General features: G+C 41.9%; 1 protein-coding gene across 6 annotated transcripts in view; it reads right to left on the bottom strand.

Moving 5' to 3' along the window:
- Positions 1–26,743, bottom strand: part of gramd1ba (GRAM domain containing 1Ba) — a 70,676-nt gene that overhangs the window by 32,749 nt on the left and 11,184 nt on the right. For 2 of the 6 annotated variants that reach the window (XM_017489534.3, XM_017489535.3), the window contains exon 1: positions 1,693–1,730. In XM_017489534.3, the coding sequence (XP_017345023.1) occupies positions 1,693–1,715 (23 nt within the window). In that variant the 5' untranslated portion in view covers positions 1,716–1,730. Of the gene's footprint in view, positions 1–1,692; positions 1,731–8,292; positions 8,371–10,019; positions 10,808–14,419; positions 14,502–26,743 lie in introns of those variants that run through there. The other 4 variants (XM_047160677.2, XM_053686748.1, XM_053686747.1 and 1 more) reach the window with 4 other exon arrangements.

The following is a 26,743-nucleotide window of genomic DNA, read 5'->3' as shown; positions in this document are numbered from 1 at the left end:
TTATGCTAGGTTTGGGAATTTATGATAGCTTATACCACACTACTCTATGCCAGGAAACACATTATACAGGTAATGCTAGTTTAGGTAAATTCAGTTGAGACAGATTATGCTAGGTTCTACCAGGTTATAACAGGTTAAACTAGGTTACTGTATGTAGCAAAGTACGCTAGGACAGTCAAAGTTTTATTATAGAGTACAGATTATTCTAGATTATACTCGGCTATACTAAAGTGTGCTAGGTTTAAAAAAAAAAAGTTGATGATGTTAGTTATGCTAGCTTATAACACGTTATGACGCGTTATGCTATGCTATAAGACACAACATGACAGATTATGCTCTGTTAAATTGTGCCAAGTTATGTCAGGGTAGACTACATTTTATGACAAGATATTCCAAATGATGTCATGTTATGTCAGGTTATGCCAAGTTATGCTAGGATATAACAGGCTATAATGGGTTAGGCTATATTTTATGACAAGATATGCCAGGTTATGCTGTTTAAATTATTATATGTCATAACAAGCTATGACAGATGATGAGGTTTTATGACAAAATACGCTAGATCATATTAGGGTACGTAACGCCAAATTACGCTAGGTCATAACGAGATTTCATGACAAGATACGCCTTTATGATGATGTTAGTCAAGGTTATATGATAGATTACAGGTTTACTGAGTTATGCCAAATTATTGTTATAATTGGCTAATTATTGTTATAATTGGTTATAATAGATCGGAATACGTTTTACGATAGGTTTTGTTATAACAAGTTACGATAAATTACAACAGGTTTCACAACATATGCCTGATTATGTTATTAATGTATGGCAAATGAGGCTAGATTTTATGACAGGCCATGCTAGGTTATACCAAGTTATAACAGGTTATAACAGGTTAAGATAGGTTTGATAGCAAAATATGCTAGGGTTAGTCAAGGTTTTATTACAGAGTACAGATTATGATATGTTAGTTATGACAGCTTATAACAGGTTATGCTAGGCTTTGTGACAAACTATGACAGATTATGCCGAGTTATTACAGGTTATAACAGGTTATGTCACGGTAGGCTGGGTTTTATGACAAAATATGCCAGACTATGTTGTGTTAGGTTATGCCAGAGGCTATACTAGATCATAACCGGTTATGACGAGTTAGGCTATAATATAGGACACGATATGCCAGATTATGATAGGGTGTGTTATAACGAGTTATGACAAATTATAAGTCTGATTATGTTGTTAATTTATGGCAAATTAGGCTAGATTTTATTTTGTTTTAGGTCATGCTAGCTTATACCAAGCTAGTCAGGTTACGCCAGGTTATGATAGGGGATGTCAGGTTATGCTGAGCTATCTCAGGTTATGACATTACGCTAGGGTATGTCAGGTTATGACAGGTCATGCCAAAGACTATACTAGATTAGTCCGTGTTTTTCCAGGTTCTACTACTTCTGCCAGGCTATGAACAATAATGCTAATTTATTACGGCCAGGTCATGCTAGGTTATGACAGGCTATGACAGGTAATGACACAGGACATGCCACAGGCTCAGCAAGTTTCTTTTTGTACTGCTAGCATTGCCAGGTCACGGTTAGTAATTCCCAGCCATGCCAGGTGATGAAAGCTCATGCTAGGTAATGGCAGGTTATTATGACAGGTTATGTCCACTCGTCGAAGGTGTATGCATCTTACCAGGCGAGTTTGAAGCCTTTCATTAGTGCAGTAAGCTACGTCCTACAGCCGTGGCATCGTCTCTCCACTCGGCTCGCTCGTCCTCGCTCCGGAGCGAGGGAGCCTGGGATAAACGCGCCCCCCCACTAGCGCATCACTCGTGCCTGATGACCTCCACGAGTGTGTGTTCGGACCAGACAGCGTACACACACACATACACACACACACACGCACATACACACACACACACACGCACGCGCGCACACACGTGCCAAAACGCAGCAGCCTCCTGCTCACACTCTGTCCTACTGCAGATAAAAGCCTGAGCCGCTCTCGCCGGGCTCTGGTGGTGACTGAGCATGCTCCGTCTCAAAGAAGCCCCTCCCCCTACTGTTCTGCACAGTCTGCTGCCTAGCCAATCACACGAATCGGATTCTTCAGAGTCTCTCTCTTTATCTTTCTGTGTATGTGTGTGTCTCCAGTGCAGCAGTGCCTCGGAGCCCATTCGGGATCATTGAGAAAATTGCCACTGCTATAGGAGCGGTGTGTGTGTGTGTGTGTGTGTGTGTGTGTGTGTGTGTGTGTCTCATGGCAGGCTCAATCAGGCCAACAGCTGGCCCTCTAATCCTTTAAAGCAGGATAAACTGCGCACTCTGGGAAACCTGTCTGTGCTCCCGTGTGTGTGTGTGTGTGTGTGTGTGCGTGTCCTCACGTTCTTGCCCAAACGGCCACCGACATACAGTGCATGTGCTGAGTCACTGTCCCTGCTGCACGCGACACACACTCCCCCACACAATGCAACATGCAAACACACACACACACACACACACACACACACACTCCTGAACAGCGAGAACCTCACAGCGAGCATCCACGATGAAGCAGTACTGCAGACCGGGGAAGGCGTGTCCCTTTAAACAAACAAAACAAACGATCTAATAATGAATTCATCTGTCAAATACAGAAATTAAAAAAAAAAAAATTCTGTAAACAAACAATATAAATAAATAAATAAATAAATACAATAAATAAATAGTTATAAATGCATATTCTGAACTCATTTGCATTTCGTAACCTTGTACGACATAGTGACATCACAATGTCAGACATTTCACAATAACAAAAAACGTTTTTGTCACACACACACACACACACACACACACACACACACACACACACGTTTTGCAATAACAGTCCACTGTGGTGCTGTATGGACAGCTCCATCACTGATTCTCTCTCTCTCTCTCTCTCTGACATGTCATACTTTTTATCCATTTATAGTTACATGTAATGTTGTGGAACGTCTGTCCTCGCTTGCGTTATAGCAGCTGTAAACAGTCGTTCCCTCGCCATCGCTTATTTCTCTCCCTCACAAGTCAGAACTTGCAGTTACAGCTTACGGCCATTACGAAGCTCTGACACTGGAGACTCCTTCCATAAAATGTTTCCAGAAACACGTTTCTCCTTACAGAAAACCTACACCAGTTCAGGGTCTTGTGGCGCATCCCTGATGTGGTGCTGTGATATGAACGGCAGCTGGCACCACTGTGAGCCGCTGTTATAGAAAATTAAATTCCACGCCTTCCGTCCGGTCAGGATCGAGAATTCAACAGCGCAGTGGAAATGTCCTGAAGCTCCTCGTCTTTTCAATCTGGAACGCTTAACGCTTCTTTGCTCAGGCAATATACAGCAATCGCTGGTGGTTCGATGTACAATTCTACAATGATGTTCCCTATTGAGGAACTTTTTAAAGAACTGTTTGAAGAACCCTTGAGGAAAGTCCCCTCCTACCCCCCCCCCCCCCCCCGAATGGACAGCCAGCGAGCTAATTATCTGTGAGTAATTATAGAACGTGACAGACAGCATGAGATGAAAATTAGTAAGGGTTTGTGGCCTAGTTTCAGACACACACACACACACACACACACACACACACCTGCAGGGTTAGAGGTCACTTACTGAGGCTTCATGATGGAGAGAGTTAAAACAGATGTGTGTGAGATGCAGGGTTGGTCGGAGTGTGTGTGTGTGTGTGTGTGTGTGTGTGTGTGTGTGTGTGTGAGAGAGATGGTGCAGGATCTGATAGAGCTGTTAGATAACGTCAGTCTGCAGCTTTCCAGTGAATCATCTGCCATGTAACAGGACACTGCTGCGGCTTTTACACACACACACACACACACACACACACACACACACACACACACACACAATCTTCCTTTCTCTTTCACTCTCGTACGGGATGCTCTCTCTCTCTCTCTCTCTCTCTCTCTCTCTCTCTCTCTCTCTCTCATAGTATATGTCTCTCGCCCTCACACTCTTTTCGTCCTGCTGGTCACGCAGTGAGCGTGCTTTTTATCCATTTATATGTTACTTCGGTATAAATGTAACTCCGCCTTGCACTGGAACTTCCAGCAGGACGACGATCCAAAACATGCATCAGAATCAACACAAAAATGTTTTACTGACCACGAAATCAAGGTCCCGCCATGACCATCGCAGTCCCCTGACCTGAACCCCATAGAAAACCTGTGTGGTGAACTGAAGAGGAGAGTCCACCAGCGTGGACCTCGAGAGATTCTGGAGAGATTCTGTACGGAGGAACGCTCTCAGATCCCTCGCCATGTCTTCTCCAACCTCATCAGGCGTTATAGGAGAAGACTCAGAGCGGTTATCTTGGCAAAGGGAGGTAGCACAAAGTATCGACTAAAAGGGTGCCAATAATTGTTGCACACCTATATTTAACAAAAATGTTTTTTGTTTTTTTAATAAACCTTTGTTGTGTTTGATATCCATGACCAAGCAGAGTATTTTTGTGAATTTTTTTTTAACAAAAGATCAAATGGTTCAACCATAAAGACAGTATTGTTGGAGGGCGCTGTAGCAACATGTCATCAATATTAACATGAATAAAAAAATATCCGTTAAAAAAAAAAAAAAGAAAAATGGAGGATGAAGTGTTGGTGGAAAAAAAAAATGGCGGATGCACTTTTCTGTAAGACTTGTTTGTTTACACCGAGACAACACAGAGACGTGTAGCCTGGAGATTAGAGTATTCATCATTTAAATCGTAGAGTTTAGGATGCGTGTGTGTGTGTGGTTTGTGTGTGTGTGAGAGAGAGAGAGAGAGAAACTCATTAATCATTCGTTAGTCATGTAGAAGTTCAGGTGAACTATAGCAGTGCAGTGTGAGCAGTTTTTACGCAGCACGTGGTGAAGACTGGACTAAAGCTGATGAGTAGAAAGATCTTCTTACATCTGCAGTTTTTTTACACACACACACACACACACACACACACACACATGCGAACATATTCCTTTCAACCTAGAATCATGTTTGTCTTGTTTTCCTGCCACGTCTGACAGAAAAAAAAAAAAAAAAAAAAAAAAAAACAGGCTCACGTTAATTAAAGCACAGAATTATTTTTTCTTATTTTAGATAGGATTCGAAGCATGGCGGCGCCTGGTGGTCAAACCAGGAACTACGTTTGTTTGCCGGAAGTCTTTCCGTTGCCATTCGGTCACTTTGCACTCCAAAACGTCTTGACAAATGTTTTGCAACGAGGACCAGGAATATTCAAGCTGTTCTTAAATGATTTCCAAAAAAAAAAAAAACCCTGCGAAAAAAAAAAACAGCGTATACTCTACGTGTCAGTTACACGTCGGTGTCTTATCGTACGTTTCTCCAGCCAATCCATGTCCATCGTGTTTTCCTGAGTATTACCGAACGTGCATTCAAATGGGCTCGTGTAGAGATTTGTACAGAATGAAACCGTCGACACTTAACGCGAATAAATCTTCTAGAATCTTCCGTTTTTCAATTCAAATCCTTCTTTATTTTTCACGCCAGAATTTGAAGCCAGAATATCGACGTGCTCCTGAAACGCCGTATAAAGTCGCCCGGCTCCTGTATGACTTATTCATCACGGATCTCAGCGCCGGTGTCGAATTCTCCTCCTGCGTGTCCGATACACCCCTCCGAGTGCACTACGGGGTCGGGTCGGTTCTCTAAAAATGCACAGGTTTCTTAACGCTGGCGCTGAGGAAGCGAGTTACACCGGCGTAAATAGAACGATTAAAAAAAAATAAAAAACATGTCACTGTTACGTTGATTTCTTTTTCCATATCAGAACACGCTAGAGCGTTTGATTTTATTTGGGTCCACCCTTACCTTACCCTTACAGCTTTACCCCTGACCGTTACACAGCACTGACACTGGAGACTCCTTCTACAAACTCTAAAGGAAGAATAACATTTTTTATTTTTTTAAATAATAAAAGAATTTTAAAAATGCGTTTTTTAAAGAAAGAAATTTTCACCATATTAACGATTACACACACGTTAAAATCCGAGTCCCCATGAGTGAGCTGTTACTATAGAAACGATCAAGCATGAGCTGCAAGAGCTGCTTTTACAGAAGTCGGATCAACACCGTCTGGCCAATCAGAACCGCTGTGAAATTCCAAGCGTTTGGCTTCGGACCCGGCCGAATTTGCTCGGCGTATATTCCGTCCCTGTCCGGAGGACTCGGGAGGTGGAACGAAGGAGGTGTGAGACGAGTGTGAGACGAGAGTGAGACGTGTTTACTCACGTCTCCTTGCGGAAGTGCAGTCTCCTCCTGAGTGTAGAGACTCGCGGGTGACAGCGCAGCCTGACAGGAGAGACGCACAAGAGAGCGCCCAGAGCCCGGGTCTGCACCATGATGATCAACTCAACACGCGAAACACCCAGAGCTCCTCGACACCCAACACTTATCTCTCTCTATCTCTCTCTCTCTCTCTCTCTCTCTTCCTCATTTGATCTCGCTCTCTGACCCAGTTCCTCTAGCTGTAGCGAGCTCATCTCTCCACCTGCACTCAGGCTGCTGTCAGCAGTAACGAGCCACATGTACAGAGGGCTGCAGGAACAGGAAGTGGAGAAAGCATGATGGATGAGCGAGTGAGCACGGACAGACGAGTGGAGAGCGAAATACAAAAGGACTAAATAGTGAGAGTGAGGCAGGACACACGGACACAGGGACTGAACGAGCACGAGAGAACTAACACACAGTCTCAGACAGACAGACAGACAGACCGACAGACAGAAGGGAAGATTGGTACATAGACAGACAGACAGACAGACAGACAAGTACACAGGGAGGAAGACAGAAACATAGACAGTGGGACAAAGAAGTAGACAGATAAACAGATGGATAGAAAGAGTGATCGAGAGGAAGTGAGACAGACTAAGGGAATGGTAGACACGAAACAGACAGGTAGAAAGACGGATATAAAAACAGACAGGTAGGCGGAGAGACAGACAGAGGCAGACAGTGAGACAGACAGACAGAGGAAGAGAGAGAGAGAGAGAGAGAGAGAGAGAGAGGTAGACACAATACCGCTGTAATACACAATAACACACTGTACAGCTGTAACACACAATAACACACTGTACCGCTGTAACACACAATAACACACTGTAATAACACGCTGTAACACACACAATGTACCCATGTACCGCTGTAACACGCTGTACCGATGTAACACACAGCTGTAAGCCTGCATGTCTCAGGGAAAAGATTAACCTGAGAACAATCACAGAGTGTGATGTTCTACAGGAACTCAACACAGCTAAAAATACGTGGTGAATTCTGGTATGCGAGGATTTGCTGAGGTAAACATCTGCAGCAGCTGCCTTCACTCTCCCATGAGGCTATTAAGAGGAGTGTGCAGGGGAGTGTGTAGGAGTGTGTACTAGTGTGTAGATGTGTGTAGGGGAGTGTGTAGGAGTGTGTATTAGTGTGTATTAGTGTGTAGGAGTGTAGAGGAGTGTGTAGGGGAGTGTGTAGGAGTGTGTAGGAGTGTGTAGGGGAGTGTGTAGTAGTGTATAGGAGTGTGTAGGAGAGTGTGTAGGACTGTAGGGGAGTGTGTAGGGGAATGTGTAGGAGTTTTAGGAGTGTAGAGGAGTGTGTAGGGGAGTGTGTAGGAGTATAGAGGAGTGTGTAGAGGAGTGTGTAGGGGAGTGTGTAGGAGTGTAGAGGAGTGTGTAGGGGAGTGTGTAGGAGTGTGTAGGACTGTAGGGGAGTGTGTAGAGGAGTGTTAATCCCTTAATTTATTCATCTACAGTGTGTACTGCAGTGTGCAGGAGAGTTTGATATTACTGCCATCTAATGGACAGATCAAACAACTACGGCACTTTTAATGGGAACAGCACACACCTTTACAACTTCACCATCATCTATGGTTTAGATGTCAAATGTAAACAACAACAACGATAATAATCATCATCATCATCTATTATTATTATTATTATTATTATTATTATTATTGTTGTTGTTGTTGTTGTTGTTATTAATTGACTGACTGATTATTTTTTTTATTAGTAATGAAAGCACCCTGTCTGTTGAATGCTATGATTTCTATAATCATATTTCTAAAATTCCTGTTTTTTCTCTCCGACGGCTACGATTTTCTTGTTAGTGATGTTATTGGTACCTCTGCACACACACACACACACACACACACACACACACACACACACACACACACTGCAAATCTCTCTGCAAATCTCCTCCAAAACACACTTCATAATAACCATCCAAAGCGAAGCGTAATCACATGTTATTAAAAGCACAGCAGTACGTACCTCTCCTCCCGGGCGTTAGGGCTCAGGTAGCGTGTCGACTCGTCCTCATGGCTGCTCTGTAAGCTGCTCTGCTGGCTGCTGTAACACAAACGTGACCACAACACTTCAGCACTGAATCCTCTTACACTTCAACTAACATGTGTGATGCGTGTGACGTGTGCGACACGTGTGTGCGCGTGTATATCCAGGTCTCAGATGTTCACCCGCTACTTCCATCGAACACTCGATGACAAGTGAAATGGAGAAGTGAACCATTAGTTCACTTCCACTTTCACATATCGGGCTGTAACTGTAGATGCTTTACTTACACGCACCGCTGAAAACCAGTCTCAACTTGGAAACGTGTCGACTTCGCCACGTGAGGATAACGTTAACGTGCTCGTGTTGAAGATTTATTTGCTTTATCTATATTCATCAAGCTAGCAAAAAAATCCTCATATCAAACCTTACGCCCCTACACTACGAGCTCTTCAACATGGTGACGGCGATTCATGGTGATGTCACGAGGAAACGATGAGTCCAGAAAATAGATCAGCAAATAACCGCAAATAATTCCCCACAATCCCCTAGCATGACACAACAGAAAACAAACAGTCCATCAACAGGAAGCAGAATTTCCCTAAATTATATGAAAATCCCATTAAAGGGAAGTTGACGTCAATATTAAAGCACAGGTTCCTCCACCGAGAAATGAGAAACAATAAAAGATGATTTACGGCCACCGGTACACCACCGCAATCTCCGCACAACGATCCGATCCGTTTCCTCCCCCCCGAGCCGGGTAAACCTGAAACGTACCGCCTGGCAGACGTCCGAACCTGCACCATCAACGTAAATCATCTGCACCTGACGTTACAGCTATCAGCATAAAGACTTGCCATGACATGAGGTCACGAGGGCCCGAGCACTTCCAAGGCTTCATGGTTTATTTTTAAAGGGGAATGTGACATGAGGATGAATATTTGATGATGTTCCAGATGCAGAACTCGCACTGTGCTATGAATGTCACCACAAAGCAAACAACAAAGGCGGAAGGGGGGGGGGGGGTGTAAGAAGAACCCGACCCGTAATTATCCGACAAACCCCTTAAAGAATCCCACAAGTACCGAGACAATTTAGCCACATTTTTAACAGGTTCTGACAGGTTCTTCAAGGGTTCTTTAAGGGTTCGTTGGATAGTTAAGAGGTTTTTAGCTTCCAAATAAAAGTTCTACTTGGAGCCCTTTCTGAGAAGAAGCCGAGGTGCAGTTCAGGAAACTGAAAATGGTGGTCTTGGGTAAGCCCTGTTAGGCTCTATGTAAAACCTTATATCAGAGCGTTTCCCCTAAGGGTCATAACGGGTTCCGTCTAAGAACCCTTTACTAACCTGTGTGTAGTTCAGGAAACTGCCACTGCATTCCATGGTGTACTCTGGTTGTCCTGCTGGGAAAACTCTTAAATGTTCTATGTAGAACCCGAGAACAGGAACAGTTCCGGGTATAATCTAACCATCTATCAAACCCTTAACGAATGTGTCGAGTACCCCTGAGAGTTTAGCCAATGCCTGGCTCAAACTGTAGTTTTGGACACTGCTCTTATCTTGAAGTCATTCACGCTATGTGGACGTAATGTGGTTTTCTGTATTGAGTGCTGTATCCACATACACTGTATAGACAGGAAGAGTGGACTCAACTTGGGCAGCAGGGAAGGATGGAGGAATGAGGTGTAGTTGTCTTAATCATACAGACCTGCTCTCACTGCTTTGCTCTTTCTTGTCGCCTCCTCGGAGCCATTTCCTCAGGAGGGAGCGTCTGCGGCACGGCGAGGCGCTCGGCGTGGACGAGCCCGAGCCGACGGCATCTTCATCGCTCGATGGTGTAATCTCGATGGACGGGAGCTGCAGGTACTCTTTAGACCCCTCTAAAGTCGGCTCCCTTTCGCTCTGCACATGCCTCATTCGGCGCATCTTAAACCGTTTGCGCCGCAGGGACGGACTGGGGGAGGTGGGATTTCCTCCGCTGGCAGATCCATCCTGATTCACTTCGCAAGGAGCCTGCACTTGCAATGCCGGGAGTTGCAGAGTTTCGCTCATGCTTGTGCTTTTTTTCTCAAGTGTGCATGACCCCAGAGTCAAAGGCGATGAGTTCAAGCGTTGGTATTCTTAATAGGTATAAATGGAAGCTCTGGGATTGGCCGTAAAGTGCTATGCAACTTTAGAAGGATCTGGAGGAATGGTTAGGGTAGAGTATTCCAGCACGAGCTCTTGGAACATCGGTCTTAATGCTCCATGAGATAGAAGAATCGGTCAGCACATCCTCGCTATCACTGTGGAAGCAGAAAACTAATTCTTCCTATAGTACTTGCCAACGTGCCTCGGAAGACAAGGTTCAGAATTCGTGTAGCATCTTGATAGAGCGCCATTTCGACCTTGAATTAGAAGATTCTTGACTCACTTGTAGCTTAGGGTTAGCTTTTAGATGTGGCTTGTTCCGACTTGCTTGACTTTTGCGGTCTCTGAAAGAATTCCATAGACACCCTAAAGATCAGGGAGGGAGGGAGGTCAAAGGGTGGTGCGAAGTATGACATGCCTTCAAGCTTATACACATTTGAGACATGCTGTCTCACAGACAACACACGGGTAAGACATGTAACCGACAAAAGTTTCAAGGTTTGAAGCAACCTTTAGCTGAAAACTGTACCTGACTTGCTCTGCTACAGCTCATTATCCAGTGCTTTGGAGTCAAGGAACGGTCAGTGCGTGTGTATATATGTACACATATGGTCATCTCTGATGCCATTGCAAGCCCAGAAAAGGTACTTGATTCCACTGAGTGGGGCAAATAAGTTCAACTGTGTAACAGGTTTAGACTATGTGTAATTGCCTGGAACGCAACTCAAAGAAATTTTGACTGGGCATAAAGGCTGCCAAAAAGTTGGTCTCAAATAAGGTTTTTAGTCACCATTATTTACAATGTAATAGACTACTTGTTTTCTAAGGAACTTGTAAGAGGGATATACAACTCAAATGACAGTTTCAAATGACAACTCAAATCAAATCAAATCGACTAAAATCAAATCAACTCAAATCAAATCAAATAAACTCAAATCAAATCGACTCAAATCAAATCAACTCAAATCAAATCAACAAGTCAAATCAAATCGACTAAAATCAAATCAACTCAAATCAACTCAAATCAAATCGACTCAAATCAAATCAACTCAAGTCAAATCAAATCGACTCAAATCAAATCAACTCAAATCAAATCGACTCAAATCAAATCAAATCAACTCAAATGAAATCAACTCAAATCAAATAAACTCAAATCAAATCGACTCAAATGAAATCAACTCAAATCAAATCGACTCGACTCAAATCAACTCAAGTCAATTCAAATCAACTCAAATCAAATCAAATCGTCTCAAATCAAATCAGCTAAGCTTTGGCCAACTCACACCAATCCCTAACCAAGACAGCATAAAAAACTCAAATGGCAAAAAAAGCAACCATCTAAATCAAATCAACTTAAACAAACCCAACTCAAATCCCAGCATCTCCAGGATTTCGCGATCGCAGAAATGAACGCAAAATCAAGCAAACTGCGCAATATTCTGAGGACCTTGCCATTTTTCAGAATTACCGCAGATTTTCAGCAGGTTTGGGCCGAGATACGTCACGTGACGTTGTCACAACGCGCAGTCAGCCAAAGCCCTTTTTGATTCACGTTTATTAAACACGAGTACAAAAAACTCGCAAACTGCATCGCAAATTTAGAAGAAAAAAAATAAAATCTGCAGCGAAATCGAGCATTTTTAGCCGCAACAACCGCAAAAAAAAACTCCATGGAATCCTGTACGGAGTGAAATCCGCTTGGAATACGCACCCACTCACAGCGATCCTATCGCTAAAAAAAGCACTGTATATAAACTCAAATTAAAGAAAAACATTCAAACCGATTCAACTCGAATCAACGCGACTCAGCTTCGCCTTAATTCTGCCCAGTCACAAGCACCCTATCTAGGAAATTCTGATTAGAACTAGAGTAGAATGCGAGATCAATGGTGTAACAAATTACAGTAACTGATACCCCACCAACACTGTCTCAAATCCCTTCTCTCAGCATGCGACGTGATTCCTAGCTCGGCAAGTGCTCCTTGGTCTTGTTATTTCTCCTGCATGCTTTTGTTTTGGCGTCGGTCCCGACAAATCCGTTTCTAGCCCTTAATTCGTTTTTCTACATATACCCCAGTGTGTCTATTACAGTGTGCGTTGTCACGAAGTCTAAATGAATGTTATTGTGTGTTTCTAATCCGTGTTTCCCGCGTTGTCGACTGTCGCCCATTTCCCTCAGTTCTGTCAATCAACTCCTTGTGTTCTGAGCCACGCTATGGACTATGATGATGATTCTTGGATTGGCCATGAAAATAAAAATAAAAATCCTGAGACTGCATTTAATAATATTCCATAATAAATATAATCATCTGTCAGGTGAACAAATGAAAATGAATGCGTTGGCTGTAAAACAAGCGCGCACGCAGGCACATATGGCCTGAGCAACATGCCTCAGCTAATATCACACACTCCACTGGTTCCCCCCTGCAGGAACTCTGGACCAGCCGTAAATGGATCACAAGATCCATCCTGATCCGCAGCACAGGAGATGGATATGTGCGGTAAAGCCTTCACCATTTTATTCTGCGACCTCTGGGCTGTGTCCTGTTGTATTCCAGCACTACTCCATCCCAATCTGACCTTTATAAATCAAGCATTTATTGTATAAAAAAAAAAAACCCTCAATAACAAGGAGGCAATATTCTGGCTCTAGATAGAACTCTAAAACACACGATGTTTTGTGAGGACATTTAGACATTTTTGGTCCTCACAAATCTAAATACGTGTATGAAACAAAAATGAAGCAAGACTTCCTATGCAAATATGTGTACGATGACAAGGACGAAAGAGGTCACACCACTGTGTATCACACACTCTCTCTCACACACACACACACGCATACTCAAGTACAAACCTTAACCACTGTACCACTATTTAACGTCAAACTGCAAACAAACTCCCGATATACACTACAACTAACAATTCACCATCAATGTATATGTAATGATCAATATATTGTTTTATGTAATATACAGTATCTAGAGCCTTCCAGACAATCAACTCAAAATTATTGGCACTCGTTATGAAAATGGGCTTTGCTGGGTTTTTTGTTGTTGTTTTTTTGTTTGTTTGTTTGTTTGTTTGTTTGTTTTAAATAATGCTTATTATGCTTCCTTTGTGTTTCAAACTGACTATGTATTGTTTTATAACAGTAATAATCCTCAGTCCATTTTGCAATGAAAGCTCTTCATGGGGGTTTTTCTCATGGCGGATGCATAACAAAGGGATTTTACATGTGTACCATGTCATATTTACTGTACACTTCAGGGAAACGGGAAATAGCCCAGGGAAACATCTTGTAAACATCTTGTAACATCTTGACCGGCGGCATTTTATCAACTTTTTTTTTTTCAAGGGTAACAAACGATTCACTTTTTTTTTTTACACATATACACACACATACATACATACATACATACATACATACACGAAAACATATATACATACATATGCACATACATACATATACATATATATACACACATATATATATACACACAAGTTATTTGCTTTAGTGGGAAATTTTAACTATTGTATGTTAGTTTTAGACAATCTTTGTTCCTCTACTTTTGCCAATAATTCACTGTCGCTGGAACAAATTATTTACATGCAATATAACTACAATATACAGTGTACCTGCCTTAGAAGGTACTATAAACCTACATCAGAGCTTCTCATATGCAAATGAACTGCAATAAAGCCTGTAATAGAGTGTAATAAAGGCTGCAAAACACAAAATAATTGAAACTGAGCATGCAATAAAGCCTCTTAAAGACCTAATAACTGAAATGCAATGTGCACTTTTCAATAAACTTTGCAATATATAATATAACTGCAATATCCTGTGATTTAATTATAGTTTAATTGCAAAAAGTAATAAACAATATCTCTAGAACCTTTATGTACTTCATTTAAACTGTTACGGGTAAGTTTATGCGTTCAAGTTTATGTTCAAATAACAGTTATTTGGTCACTCACCAGAAGTAAATAAAGTGCTGTAAATAAAGTTTAATCTGACAGCAGGTCTGTGATGTTATGAGCCCAAGCCGACACCGCTGTTTATTAATTACCGGCCCGGTCACTTTCTGTTCCTCTTCCCTTTCCTCGGACGAGTCCACTGCGCATCGAATGCGGGGGGGGGAGTCGTGGAGAGCGGTGTTTACAAAAATATGTCGTTTTTTAAAAAATAAATAAATTGAGACTTAAACTCAATATCGAAATTGATTTATATCTGATTTCACATTAACATCCGATTCATTAACATTTATCATTGTAATATTTCGTAAATTATTTGCACGCAAATTGAGACTGCCCCCCCCTCTCGCTGTGACTCACTTACGAAGCGCCGCTGAGCTCCACGTTGAGATGTAATCACTACTTCACTAAAGTTGTTATGCTGAAATATGAATATTCATTAAAAGATAGTAATATTAATCTTAATAAATGCTTACGTATCTTTTTATTCTATAAGGGATGTACTGATGCCATAAATGCCCCCCCCCCCCCCCCCATATAAACTATAACGTTTCATATGACAATAATTCATAATTAATATAATGATATGCAGTATGAGAAGTTAATTATGAAGAGTCTGTTTAGCCAATAATATCTGCATATTTATTCACTACATAGCAATTTCAGGCTTACCTGAAATTGTGTACGTTTTTTACAATTTTACAAATAAATAAAAATGTTATAAGTTCCACCCATCCATCTTCTACCGCTTACTCCTTCTTCAGGGTCACGGGGGAGCCTATCCCAGGGAGCACAAGGCAGGGTACACCCTGGACAGGGTGCCAATCCATCACAGGGCACACTCACATACACACTCACACACTACAGACACTTTAGACACGCCAAACAGCCTACCATGCATGTCTCTGGACTAGGGGAGGAAATCAGAGTACCCAGAGGAAACCCCCACAGCACAGGGAGAACATGCAAACTCCGCACACACTTCCACACCCGGCGGGAATCGAACCCTGGACCCTGGAGGTGTGAGGCGAACGTGCTAACCATGATTATGAGCATCGGTTCCTTTACTTCCAGTGACTCTCGACGTCATCTTAAACGTCAATATAGTTTAGAATGAACAAATATTAAATTTTTTAAAATATTTATTACTGGTTTATTAATGGTAAATATTAAATGTAGTTTAACGATGGTGCTGATGGACGCTTATGTCACATGTTTAAATCATCATTAATGAATTAATGATCATATTTCATTATTAAGGTATTAAACGCTAACCAAACATTGTTAAATTCTAAGTAACTGGACGTGCTTTACAGGAAGTACAGTACTTTCACAATCTACTATACTGGGTGGGGTCGTACACACAACCATATTATTTGCTAGTCTATGCTTTAGAATTTCCTGACATTTCCAATTTATTTCTGCTGCGCCAGCGGTTCTATCTCCTTTCTCTCTCTCTCTCACACACACACACACACACACACACACACACACTATACTCCACTTCCCCTGCAAGGCGCCAGTGCTGCTTTGTTTTCAGCCTTTTTTTTATTCTGACTGCTTATATAACAGCCTTACATAAACGCATACACACTCTCGTTGGATCAGCATGTGGGTGGAACTGGTTTGTTACCCTGCATTGTAAAAAGTAATAATAATAAAGGACAGTAAAAGTTCAGTAGATCTGGATGTGTATAATAACGCTTTAAAGGAGCGGCATGACAGTGGAAGCTAGCAAAAAAATTATATTAAATTGCATGCCAGGTAGCAAATTTAAGGGGGGGGGACGACGACAGTGGGCTTAAAACAGAGCCTTGAGGAACACCAAGCCATGTTCAGTTCAGTACAGAACCAGAGTGACTTCTCTATCTGAAAGAATTCCAATTAGACCTCCTTTTTGGGAGATAAGAACCCTTAAATATCCAATGACCACTTAAAAAACCTTTAAGGGTTCCCTAGATGGACAAGCAAAGAACCCTCTAGGATTCTTCTAATAAACTCTTAGAAAGGGATAAATATGGGTTCTCATCTTCCTAAAAGGGTTGTATATAAAACCCTTGAAGAACCTTTTAACCATTAAGGATTCTTCTAATACACTCAAAATAAAAGAGTCCTTCGAAGGATCTTTGAGGGTTCTTAGGATAGTTATGGGTTTTTAGCTTCCTAAAAGGGGTTGTACATGGAACCCTTTATAATAGGAAAGCTATTTAGTATTTTATAGGGTTCTACATAAAACTTTAAAGGTTTCCTTCGAGGGCAACCATTGAACCATTAAGGATTTTTCTAACGCATGCTTAGAAAATGGTTCTTCAAAAGTTATTTGTTTGTTTGTTTGTTTGTTTTTTCTTAATTAAGGGTTTTTAGCTTCCCAAAATTAGAACCATTTCTAACAGTCTGCTTTAGAGGTCTTCACAAAACCTGCATTATATAGGTTCCCTAGATGGACGATCAATGAACCCTTAAGGATTCTCCTAATAGACTCCTATAAAAGGTGTTCTTCGAAGGTTCCTTTAGTGTTCTTTTGGTAGTTAAGGGTTCATACTGTATCATCCCCAAAGGGTTGAACAGATCCCTGTTCTGATAGGCCAACACTTTCTGCAGGGTTCTATACAAAACCTTTAAGGATTTCCTCAAAGAACCCTTTAAGATTCTTCAAACACATTCTTAGAAAGGGGTTCTTTTTTAATTATTTTTTAAATCTTCCTAAAATGGTTGTACACAGGGAACCTTGGTTGTCAGAGTGTTACCCTTTAAGAAAGCTAAAACCCCTAACTCTCTAAAGAACCCTTGAAGTACCTTTTTTTCTCTCTCTAAGAGTGTATGAGAAGAATCCCTATGGGTTCATCAAAGGTTCTTCAAACGTTCTTTACATCGTTACAGATGCTTATCCTCCTAAAAGGATTAGGTTAATACTCGTTAAAGATAGCGAAGACTCTTTTGTAGTTTCTCCATAAAACATTTAAGGGATAGACTGATAAAACCCTTAAGGGTTCAAAAAGTAGCCTTTTTTTCTAAGTGTATTATTGAACAGCTTATTGTTCTTTTTGGGGAATATTTTTTCAATTAGGAATGAAATAAGGTCTGAAGTTTAAACCCATAGACGTTAAAGTGAATTATTTCATACCGAATACAGTTACTCATTGAATTGAAAAAGTTCCTCCATCACCTCTGAGCCGTGAATGGTTTCCACCTCACTTTGGATGATAATGTCTGGCACGTGGAACTGTAAAGCTCTCACAGGGACAGGGTGAATCTGCCCATAGAGGAGGATTTATAGCACAGATTTATATTATTTATAGCACACTTAGACAAAGATACTAATTCAGCATTTCATTTCACGGTGTGTGACGACGAAGGCCATCTGTTGGAGTGTGAACTGTAATCTGGTCAGTGTGAGGGCTTCAGGGTGATTCACAGCAACACCACAACCATCTGTGATACACAGAAATACTGGACACTACATCTAGCGCGAGTCCAAATGACCCACTGGCTTAATTTCTCCAAGGAACATGGAAAAAATTGATCTAATCATCACATTACAGGGACGCTACCAACACGGAGTCAATGATCTTTCCAACAACGCCACATCCCGTGTGTTTTATTCCTTTAATTCCACAGCAATGTGACAGCAGTTACAACTTCTTTTTTTTTTAAAGAATGACAATTTGAGTTTTCAATAAATTTATAGTTACATTTAATGTTGTGGGACTTCCATAAAAAAAGTGACTTCCTGTTCTTACTTTCGTTATACAGTAGCAGCTATAAACAGAATCATCTCTCTTTTTTTTTACTCTTCTCCGTGTCGAAGTTAATAAGACAAAAAACAACAAAAACTAAACACAACTGGTCGTGTTACCGGGAAAAAAAAAAAAAAACCAGATGTTTCGGAAAACTTCCAAAAAGAAGCTCTGATAATGGAGACTCCTTCCATAAATGTTACACAAACATCTCTTCGCAGGAAGGAGAAAAAACAACAACAACAACAACAACAACAGATTTCACCTTAACAGTTACATACACCCACTGTCCACTTTATTAGGAACACCTGCACACCTTTGTTTCAGAAACTGCTGATCTCTTGGGATTTTCACACTCCAGTGGCGTGAAAAGCCGTTCTGATGTTCGATGGGAACATTACCTGAAGCCCATGACCCTGCATCTGCATGATTTTATCCATTGCACTGCTGTTACATGATTGGCTGATTAGATAGACTGCACGAACGTGCAAGTGTACAGGTGTTCCTAATAAAGTGGATAGCGCATCTACTGTACGTTTTTCTTCGTTAAATAACACCATGATTTTTTTTTTTCCCAATGTGATGAACCTGTGATTTGCAGCTGCACTACTATCAGAGCTGCTTCTGTATAAAAATGAATCAACACCTTCTGTGCAGAGGTGCATTTGTAATCAGTACACGACTGTATGTCGAGCGTCCGTAACGTCGACCTCGCGACAAGATCGCGAGAGCTGAATCGTTTTTCTACGACGAACGGTGGAGCACTTCTGGGACGTCGAGTCCCGCGTCGCAGCAGGCATCGGAGTAAGGATCTTTTTTAATGCAGCGTTAAAAGTAACGGAATCCGCAGAGCCCTTAAGTGAGTGAAGCGATTCATAATGAAGCACTGAGAGGACTTTCAACCACAAAACATCTCAGGAGAAAATGTCTAATCGCATTATGCAAGCGAATCATCACCGCCGCGACAAATCTTCAGTAGAAAAATTCACTTAATATTCATTTATATGAACACGCTCGCTCTGATACGTTATCACAGGTCTACTTTAAACCGAATGATTTTTTGGAAGGAGTCTCCAGTGTCAGTCCGTCGTAACACTCAGAGGTCATTTGAAGTTTTCAGGACAGAGGAATCGACTCTTTGCGGTTTCTCAGTAATGTGACAAGCTTGTCTTATTAACCTCACAAGAGAGACGGTCGATAGCTGCTAATAAAAACGATCTAAAAAAACGTCATTCTTGAACAAATAGAAAATGATTAGCTTTGGTCAACTGCAAGGGTTATTTGTGTAGTAACAGTAACTCTGCACCAACCCGATCACTCATTCATTTCCAATAATAGCATGACCCCATGTGTGATATTCTTTACAGTAGCTCCAGTCTGAAAGGAAAGAAGCTAATTGACTCGTCCAATGGAGTGAGGTTACGGTGTGAGACATCACATGACATCACACGGCCGTGAATTATTCATATCCCTCCGGCCATGACCTGAATCGTTCGGTGAGTCGAGAGCGTTCAGTCCCTCACCCAAGCGCAATCCAGCATTGTTTTTTTGCTCAGTGAACTCCCTTCACGTGCTGCGAAATTACCATCTGGCACCAGGCTCTCCTGTGACTGCTTCACTGAAATCATCCCAGAGAATCAAATCACGTCAAATCAAATTCAATTACTAGAACCCCGAATCGAGTTCGTTCGTTCCGGCCCTCCACGCCGCCGTTCCTCGCTCCTTAAGGTCACCCATGCACCGTCGCTGGGAAAATAACTCCTGCTCTTACTGCTACGAGTTAATTCCCCAAACCTAATTTTAGCTTTATTTACCAGCATGGCCTTTGCCTCTTGCTGCATATAACAACGCGTTGTAAATAGAAGTACTGAATAAATCATTAAACCAGACTGAAAAAAAATAAAATAAATATGTTGAATAGCATCCAGAGAGCAAGGTCTATAGGTTTGCACTTTGGAATGACGAAGCATCCAAACCAGTGGATGCTGAAGATGCTTCTTCATGGGTTTGGAGATAAATAAACAACTCAAACACGTTCCATATCCGACGACGCCCGACAGCCTAAATGTACAGTGTGCAGCGTTCTGGAAATCCCTGTCAGCCCGCGTTATGTCAGCGACGAGGAAAGATTTCTTTCAATTACAGTCTTTTTCAGCGTTTTTTAAATTGCGCATTCACAATAGCAGTGACACGATGTGACAAAACAGTCAGACGTTATTCATTTTCAATGACAGTGATTATAACTGTTGAGCAAAGAATGCCCCAGATGCCCCGCCCACAGTCCAATCTCATTCAGAGTGTTTTTTTTGTTTTTGTTTTTTGAAAGTTATTAGTGGCAAATAAACAATGTTAGCTGTCAGACTACAGTTTTACTCAAACACCATGTTCCAAAGTTTTTAAACTCCACTTATAATACAAAACCGAGATTTGCCAATGACGATGATTTCCGAATTACTAAACGACGGCATGTCATTCTTATACGTTTTATCGTTGGACGTTGAATGCAGTGTTTTGTTCGCTACTTGTAGTACAGGGTAAAGCCTTACGGTTGCCTTTGGCTCTACAATCATGCAACCTTTCAGTATTTGTTCCTCTTTAAATCCTTTCAATTCTGCACAAGTTCACGTTTATACTTCCTGTCCGTGAGCTTTCGCTGACTTACATTGAGATTAGGTGTCGAATCAAAGCACCACTTCTGTAAAGAACATGTAACTTGATCTATTTAACCCAAAAGAAGATTCTAGAGCAATAATGAGGTCTCTCTAAAGAAGGATAGTAAGACAGAAAAAGGAGATTGATTGAAAACTGGGTCAGAGAAACGGATCGAGATAATAAAACGATCGCGAGGGGAAATTTCCTGTATGCCGATTTGTAACTTATTATGTTTTAATCACCCTTTTTTTTATTTTATCATCATCCTAATATTGTCCCAGTAGGAAATCCGTCATGAGTTGAGAAACAGTGATCAACGTGGACAGGAATGTGAGAACACGGACTCATAAAGGCAATTACACACACTGAAAATCGCTCCCTGCGTGAGACCAATTAATGTGTGAGGTAAAGAGGGGAACGGCATCAGCCTCGCATCGCATCGCCTCGCATCGCATCGTACAGCAGATGGAGAACCGTCGTTAAAGCGCTTTCGGGAATTTAAAAGCAGCTAGAGAGTCTTCCGGCGGTTGTTTTCATTATAGGATAAATGAAACATGAAAGCCATAACGATATCATGCATCGCAAATACATTAACAAAACCTCACAGTGTAATTCATACCACGGTGATGCTGAAGTCTCGAATCCGATTGGTCGGAAGCTTTGTTATTGATATTGGCTTGAACATTTTTACAAACGTGACGCTTTCTGTAAATTTAATATTTATGGAAGGAGTCTCCAGTGTCAGTCTATATTGTCTGTGCACAGAAATACATCCATCTTCTATACCGCTTTATCCTTTTCAGGGCCACAGGGGAACCTGGAGCCTATCCCAGGGAGAATCGGGCATAAGGCGGGGTACACTTCGCAGGGCACAATCACACAACCATTCATACACTATGGACATGCCAATCAGCCTACCATGCGTGTCTTTGGACTGGGGGAGGAAACCGGAGTACCCGGAGGAAACCCCCGCAGCACGGGGAGAACATGCAAACTCCACACACACAGTGGGAATCGAACCCCCGACCCTGGAGGTGTGAGGCAAACCTGCTAACCACTAAGCCACCGTCCCTCCAAACACTAACGCGATGTGTTGAAAGCAAATGGTGTATAAGTTGTGGTTCGAGCCGTCAAAACGGTGTCAAACTGCACATACAATTAACTATATTTTAGCTACTACCATCAATTAAAGAACCTGGACAGGCCACACCCACGAGCAACAATGGTAACCCTTGCTAATGCCAGTACCACCTTTTTAAAAAAAAGCGATTTGACACTAGTTAGTGTGAACACAGGTTAAGTACTCTTAGTACCCTTACTAGTGGTAACTTTCTGTTCCCTTTGTGATGACACGCCACGCTTACTGCCCTTGTTTTGTCTTGCTTGAGTTGAACTTGCTTTGTAAAATTGGTGAATACTATTCTGTACCTTCGACCATTTCCATGTTTAGCCCTTTGGGATGTGTTTGTTTTGATAGACTGTTAATACCTGGCCAGAGTTGTGGTGGATCCAAAGCCTATCCTGAGAACACTGGGAACAAAGTGTGAGAATACACCCTGGATGGGATGCTAGACCCATCGCGTACATACATTCACATGCTCATTCGCACCTAGGGACAGTTTTGCATAGATAATCCACCTACCCTGTGTCGTTTTGAAAGGTGGGGTGAAACCGGAGATCCTGGAGGAAGCCGACGCAAGCACTGGGAGAACGTGTAGAACAACAGTAACCTGAGCTCAGGATCAAACCAGGGACCTTACGAACAGTAAGACAGAGAAGTCTTGGGAAAGTGGGAATACAATTTTAGTGTACCCCTTTCCATCCATTTTATATTGTAATAAATAAGTCATAGACTCATGTTCATGGGGAATTCTGGGTTTGTTTATCATTATGGTGGCAAGGTGAGGACATGGTAGTGCAGCAGATATCACTGCAGCTTCACAGCCACAGGTTCAATTCTTAGCTCAGGATACTGCCTGGTCAGACTTTCGCATGGTCTCCCAGTGTCTCTGTGGGCTTCCGTCAGGTTCTCTGGTTTCCTTCAAATAAAACAGTCAAGAGATGAATTGGATTCTCTAAATTGCCCCCCGAATGAGCACGTGAACGTACGTGTGGTGGCCTGTGACGGATGGCCTGACATCCCGGTCAAGGTGTAGAGAGTCGCTGAGTTTCCCACCTCATCCCCATGTTCCCGGGATAGACCTGTGTCTTGACCCCTACCGTAACACACTTGCAATACACAACATCTACATCTAAAACAGGCAAATGTGTCTTTGTCTAATTGTTTGTACTCCAAAGCAATGGATGAGCTATTGCGTTAAGTTTAAAATCTGCTTGGGCCCAAAAAATGAAATCTACTCCTTTACCCCAGATGTAGCTGATTAGCCAAAACATGTGTATTGTCTAGAATCTAAAGCTATTGTAGCTAACAAGTACATCCTCTAATTTAGCATGGTGTACTGAATGAAATTGTTGCGTCTCCACCTTTGTGGAGTTCTACAGTGTATCAAATAGACCTGCTGATTGTCTGTAAACAAGGACAAAAGGATGTAAAGTTCTAGCACAAATGCACTTCCTTTGACACGTTCTTTGGGGTCTCTGTGCACCAGCATCAGATTCAGGGGGATTAGGGGTCGTGGCCTGAAGTATAAAGAGTTTTATTTTTGGAAGAGATTCGTTTAATGCGTGTTTTTAAATATTTATGATTATGTTTATGTACGAATGTTTCGAGGTGAGCGTGATGATAATCATTTTTAGGTACTTGTTAGCAACATTAGCTTTGCAGCTCCAGTACACAACTAAACAATCCAAAGTGCAGCTGGTGTAAGTAACTGGTGTACATTCCATTTCTGGCTGAATGATTACATTTAATATTGATTTTAAAAGTCACACACACACACACACACACACACACACACACACACATACACACACAGACGCACACACACAACGTCAACTTTACCAACATTGTCCTTGGTGTGTGAATCAGCATCCGCACCAACATCTGTTCCTGCTCTAATCCCAACAAACACCATCGTCTCGTCCGTTACCTCGTCCGTGTCCTGAGACCCGCTCTCTCCGTTCAGTCATGTGCTCTCTCTCTCTCTCTCTCTCTCTCTGTCTGTTTCTCTGTCCCGCTTTATCTCTCTGTCCGTCCCACTGTCTCTCTGCCCTCAGAATAATCAGTGACGGTGAGAGCTGTGCTCGCTCAGGATGAGAGTACACCTACAGCATCGGATCTGCATCATGTCCTTCTTTCCCTCTCCTACACAGTTCCCTTTAGTCTCTCTTTCTTCCTCTGCTGCCTCTTCTCTTGCTTACACACACATCTCTCTCTCCCTCTCTCTCTCTCTGTCTTGTAGTCCCTCACCATATACCCCTCCCTTGTGTACAGTCTCTCTCTCTCTTTCTCTCTCTCCCGCACTCACCATTTGCCTCAAGTCTACTTACCCTCCTTCCTCTCTCTCTCTCTCTCTCTCTCTCTCTCTCTGTCTCAGCCTCTTTTGTAGTCCCACACCATATACCCCTCCCTCCTTTACAGTCTCTCTCTCTTTCTCTCTCTCTTTCTTTCTCTGCTCTCCCGCACTCACCATTTGCCTCAAGTCTACTTACCCTCCTCTCTCTCTCTCTCTCTCTCTCTCTCTCTCTCTCTCTCTCTCTGTCTCAGCCTCTTTTGTAGTCTCACACCATATACCCCTCCCTCTTTTACAGTCTCTCTCTCTCCCTCTCTCTTTCTCTCTCTCTCACTCACCATTTGCCTCAAGTCTACTTACTCTCTCACTCTCTCTCTCTCTCTCTCTCTCTCTCTCCTGCACTCACACTTTGCCTCAAGTCTACTTACCCTCCTCTCTCTTTCTGCCATTCTTGCTTTGTCTTACAATTTACGCTTCCTCATCATTCACCGTCTCTCTATCTCTCTCTGTCTCTCTCATCAACTTACCTCTCTCTCTCTCTCTCTCTCTCTCTCATCATTTCTCAACCTACAGTATCTTCCACTCATGCCATCATACTCCTATTTTCTCCACCTCTCTTCCCTTATTCAGTCCCTCTCCCTCTCCCTCTCTGTTTCTCCTCTTGTTTTCCCGACTGCATCTGTCTCTCAGCACCAAACCACGACACGGTGGCTGAGCTTTAAAAAGAAGCTCGAACTTGTCTTTCTTACATCATTACACCAATGTGGAGCCAAATATATCTCCGTGCCATGTTCGCTCGAAACCGGCTGACGAGTGCCTCCAAAGCTGTGTGCTTTGAATCGGACATATTCTGCAGTTTAAATCAGACGAATGCTGGTGTTCAGATGGATGCGATTCAAGCTGTCAGGTTGTTTGGGATATCTTGGCTGCTCGGGTTGCGGCGGGAACGATTTGGCATGGATGGAGACAAATATTGCATCATGTATGGATTTTCCTGAGGATTTTTCGGAGCCCTGAGCTTTTCAGATTGTTGAGCAGAATAAAAAATGACGGCTGTTGTACCTGACACACACATACTTACACATACACACACAAAAAAAGCACAGTCCACCACCAAATGAATATTTGCAGACAGGCAGTCCATTCCCATTGACAATTGGGGTAAAGGGGTGCCAATACATTTTCCAGAGCAACAGATCTAAAATCAGTAATTCTACTCCTACAATGTGTGCAAAGGTTTGTACACTCTTACGCCAAAATAAGGAGAATGCTGAAATTGTGTATGTGTGGATAGTAAATAGTGAAAATATAAAAATATAACAGAGAAAAAATCTCTCTTCGTGCATATATGATATTTATATTCTATAATAAATCATATATCCATCATTTGCTGTTAGGACGATTTGCTCTAAACCTCTTTTTATCCTCTGAGCAGTTTTTGGATCCTCTCAGTTGTATTGCATAGCACCTCGTCGTTGAATGGGGGGGGGGGGGGGGGGGGGGGGGGCTTTTGATCTTCATGATCTCCATTCTTTTCAAACCCTTCTTCTGATTGCAGTATAGACACAGCGTGTACTTGTACACGGTTGCGCAATTTCCTTTTCTTAACACCTGCGAGCAGTGGGGGACGCAAACTTTTGCACTCAACTGTATATAGTACATCGGTCAGTCATAAATGTGCCCGATGCTCCCTGGGATAGGCTCCATGTTTCCCCGTGACCCTGATAAGCAGTATAGAAGATGGATGGATGGATGTATGAATAATAGTTATTATGTGTGTGGTGCTGTAGTGCTGTAACGTTAGCGTTGGCGTTAACTCTAAAGAGATTTGCTCAGAGTGTTATTAATAAAGCACGTTCACGTGTCGGGGGATCAAAGCATCTCTCTGTGTTCGAGTTTTATATTCCTGTATCTTATCCCTCAAGCATGAAAAAATCTACGAGACTGAAGATGTGGGACTGGAGACACAACAGTGACTTTTTTTTTTTTGACATTGTAAAGGGTATAACGTTCCACGAACAATCTTCCTCAAATGTTTTTTTTTTTTTTTTAAAAAAAAAACAAAAACATCCATCTGAGATAGTAATACTTTACTTCACAATTTGAATGCTGCTCTCACAATGTTACTTAACATTCCTATAGCAAAAAATAAATAAATAAATATCGCAGCAATAGAAACGAATGCAGACAAAAGGCGCTGGTTAAAGAAGTAAATTCCCATTCGAACTACACAGGAAACAATTGACACTGAAAAGACAGCTGATTATGACAGATTTCATTGAAATAAATGTCATTTTATAACATTTTGCTGCACCCCCCCCCCCCTCCCCCCCAGGATAAGTATAGGTGTACGCTGAATTAGTCTTAATGATATATGATTATATATATATATATATATATATATATATATATATATATATATATATATATATATATATATATATTCTATGATATTGTGCTCTAGGTGCTCTTTGGAGAGTCACAAGCTCGTTCCCAAGTCCACCATGTAGGAACAGATGCCACCC

The sequence above is a fragment of the Ictalurus punctatus genome, chromosome 16 (assembly GCF_001660625.3).
Source record: "Ictalurus punctatus breed USDA103 chromosome 16, Coco_2.0, whole genome shotgun sequence".
NCBI lineage: Eukaryota > Metazoa > Chordata > Actinopteri > Siluriformes > Ictaluridae > Ictalurus > Ictalurus punctatus.
The sequence above is the reverse complement of the archived record's forward strand: the minus strand, read 5'-3'. Positions and strand labels throughout refer to the sequence as shown.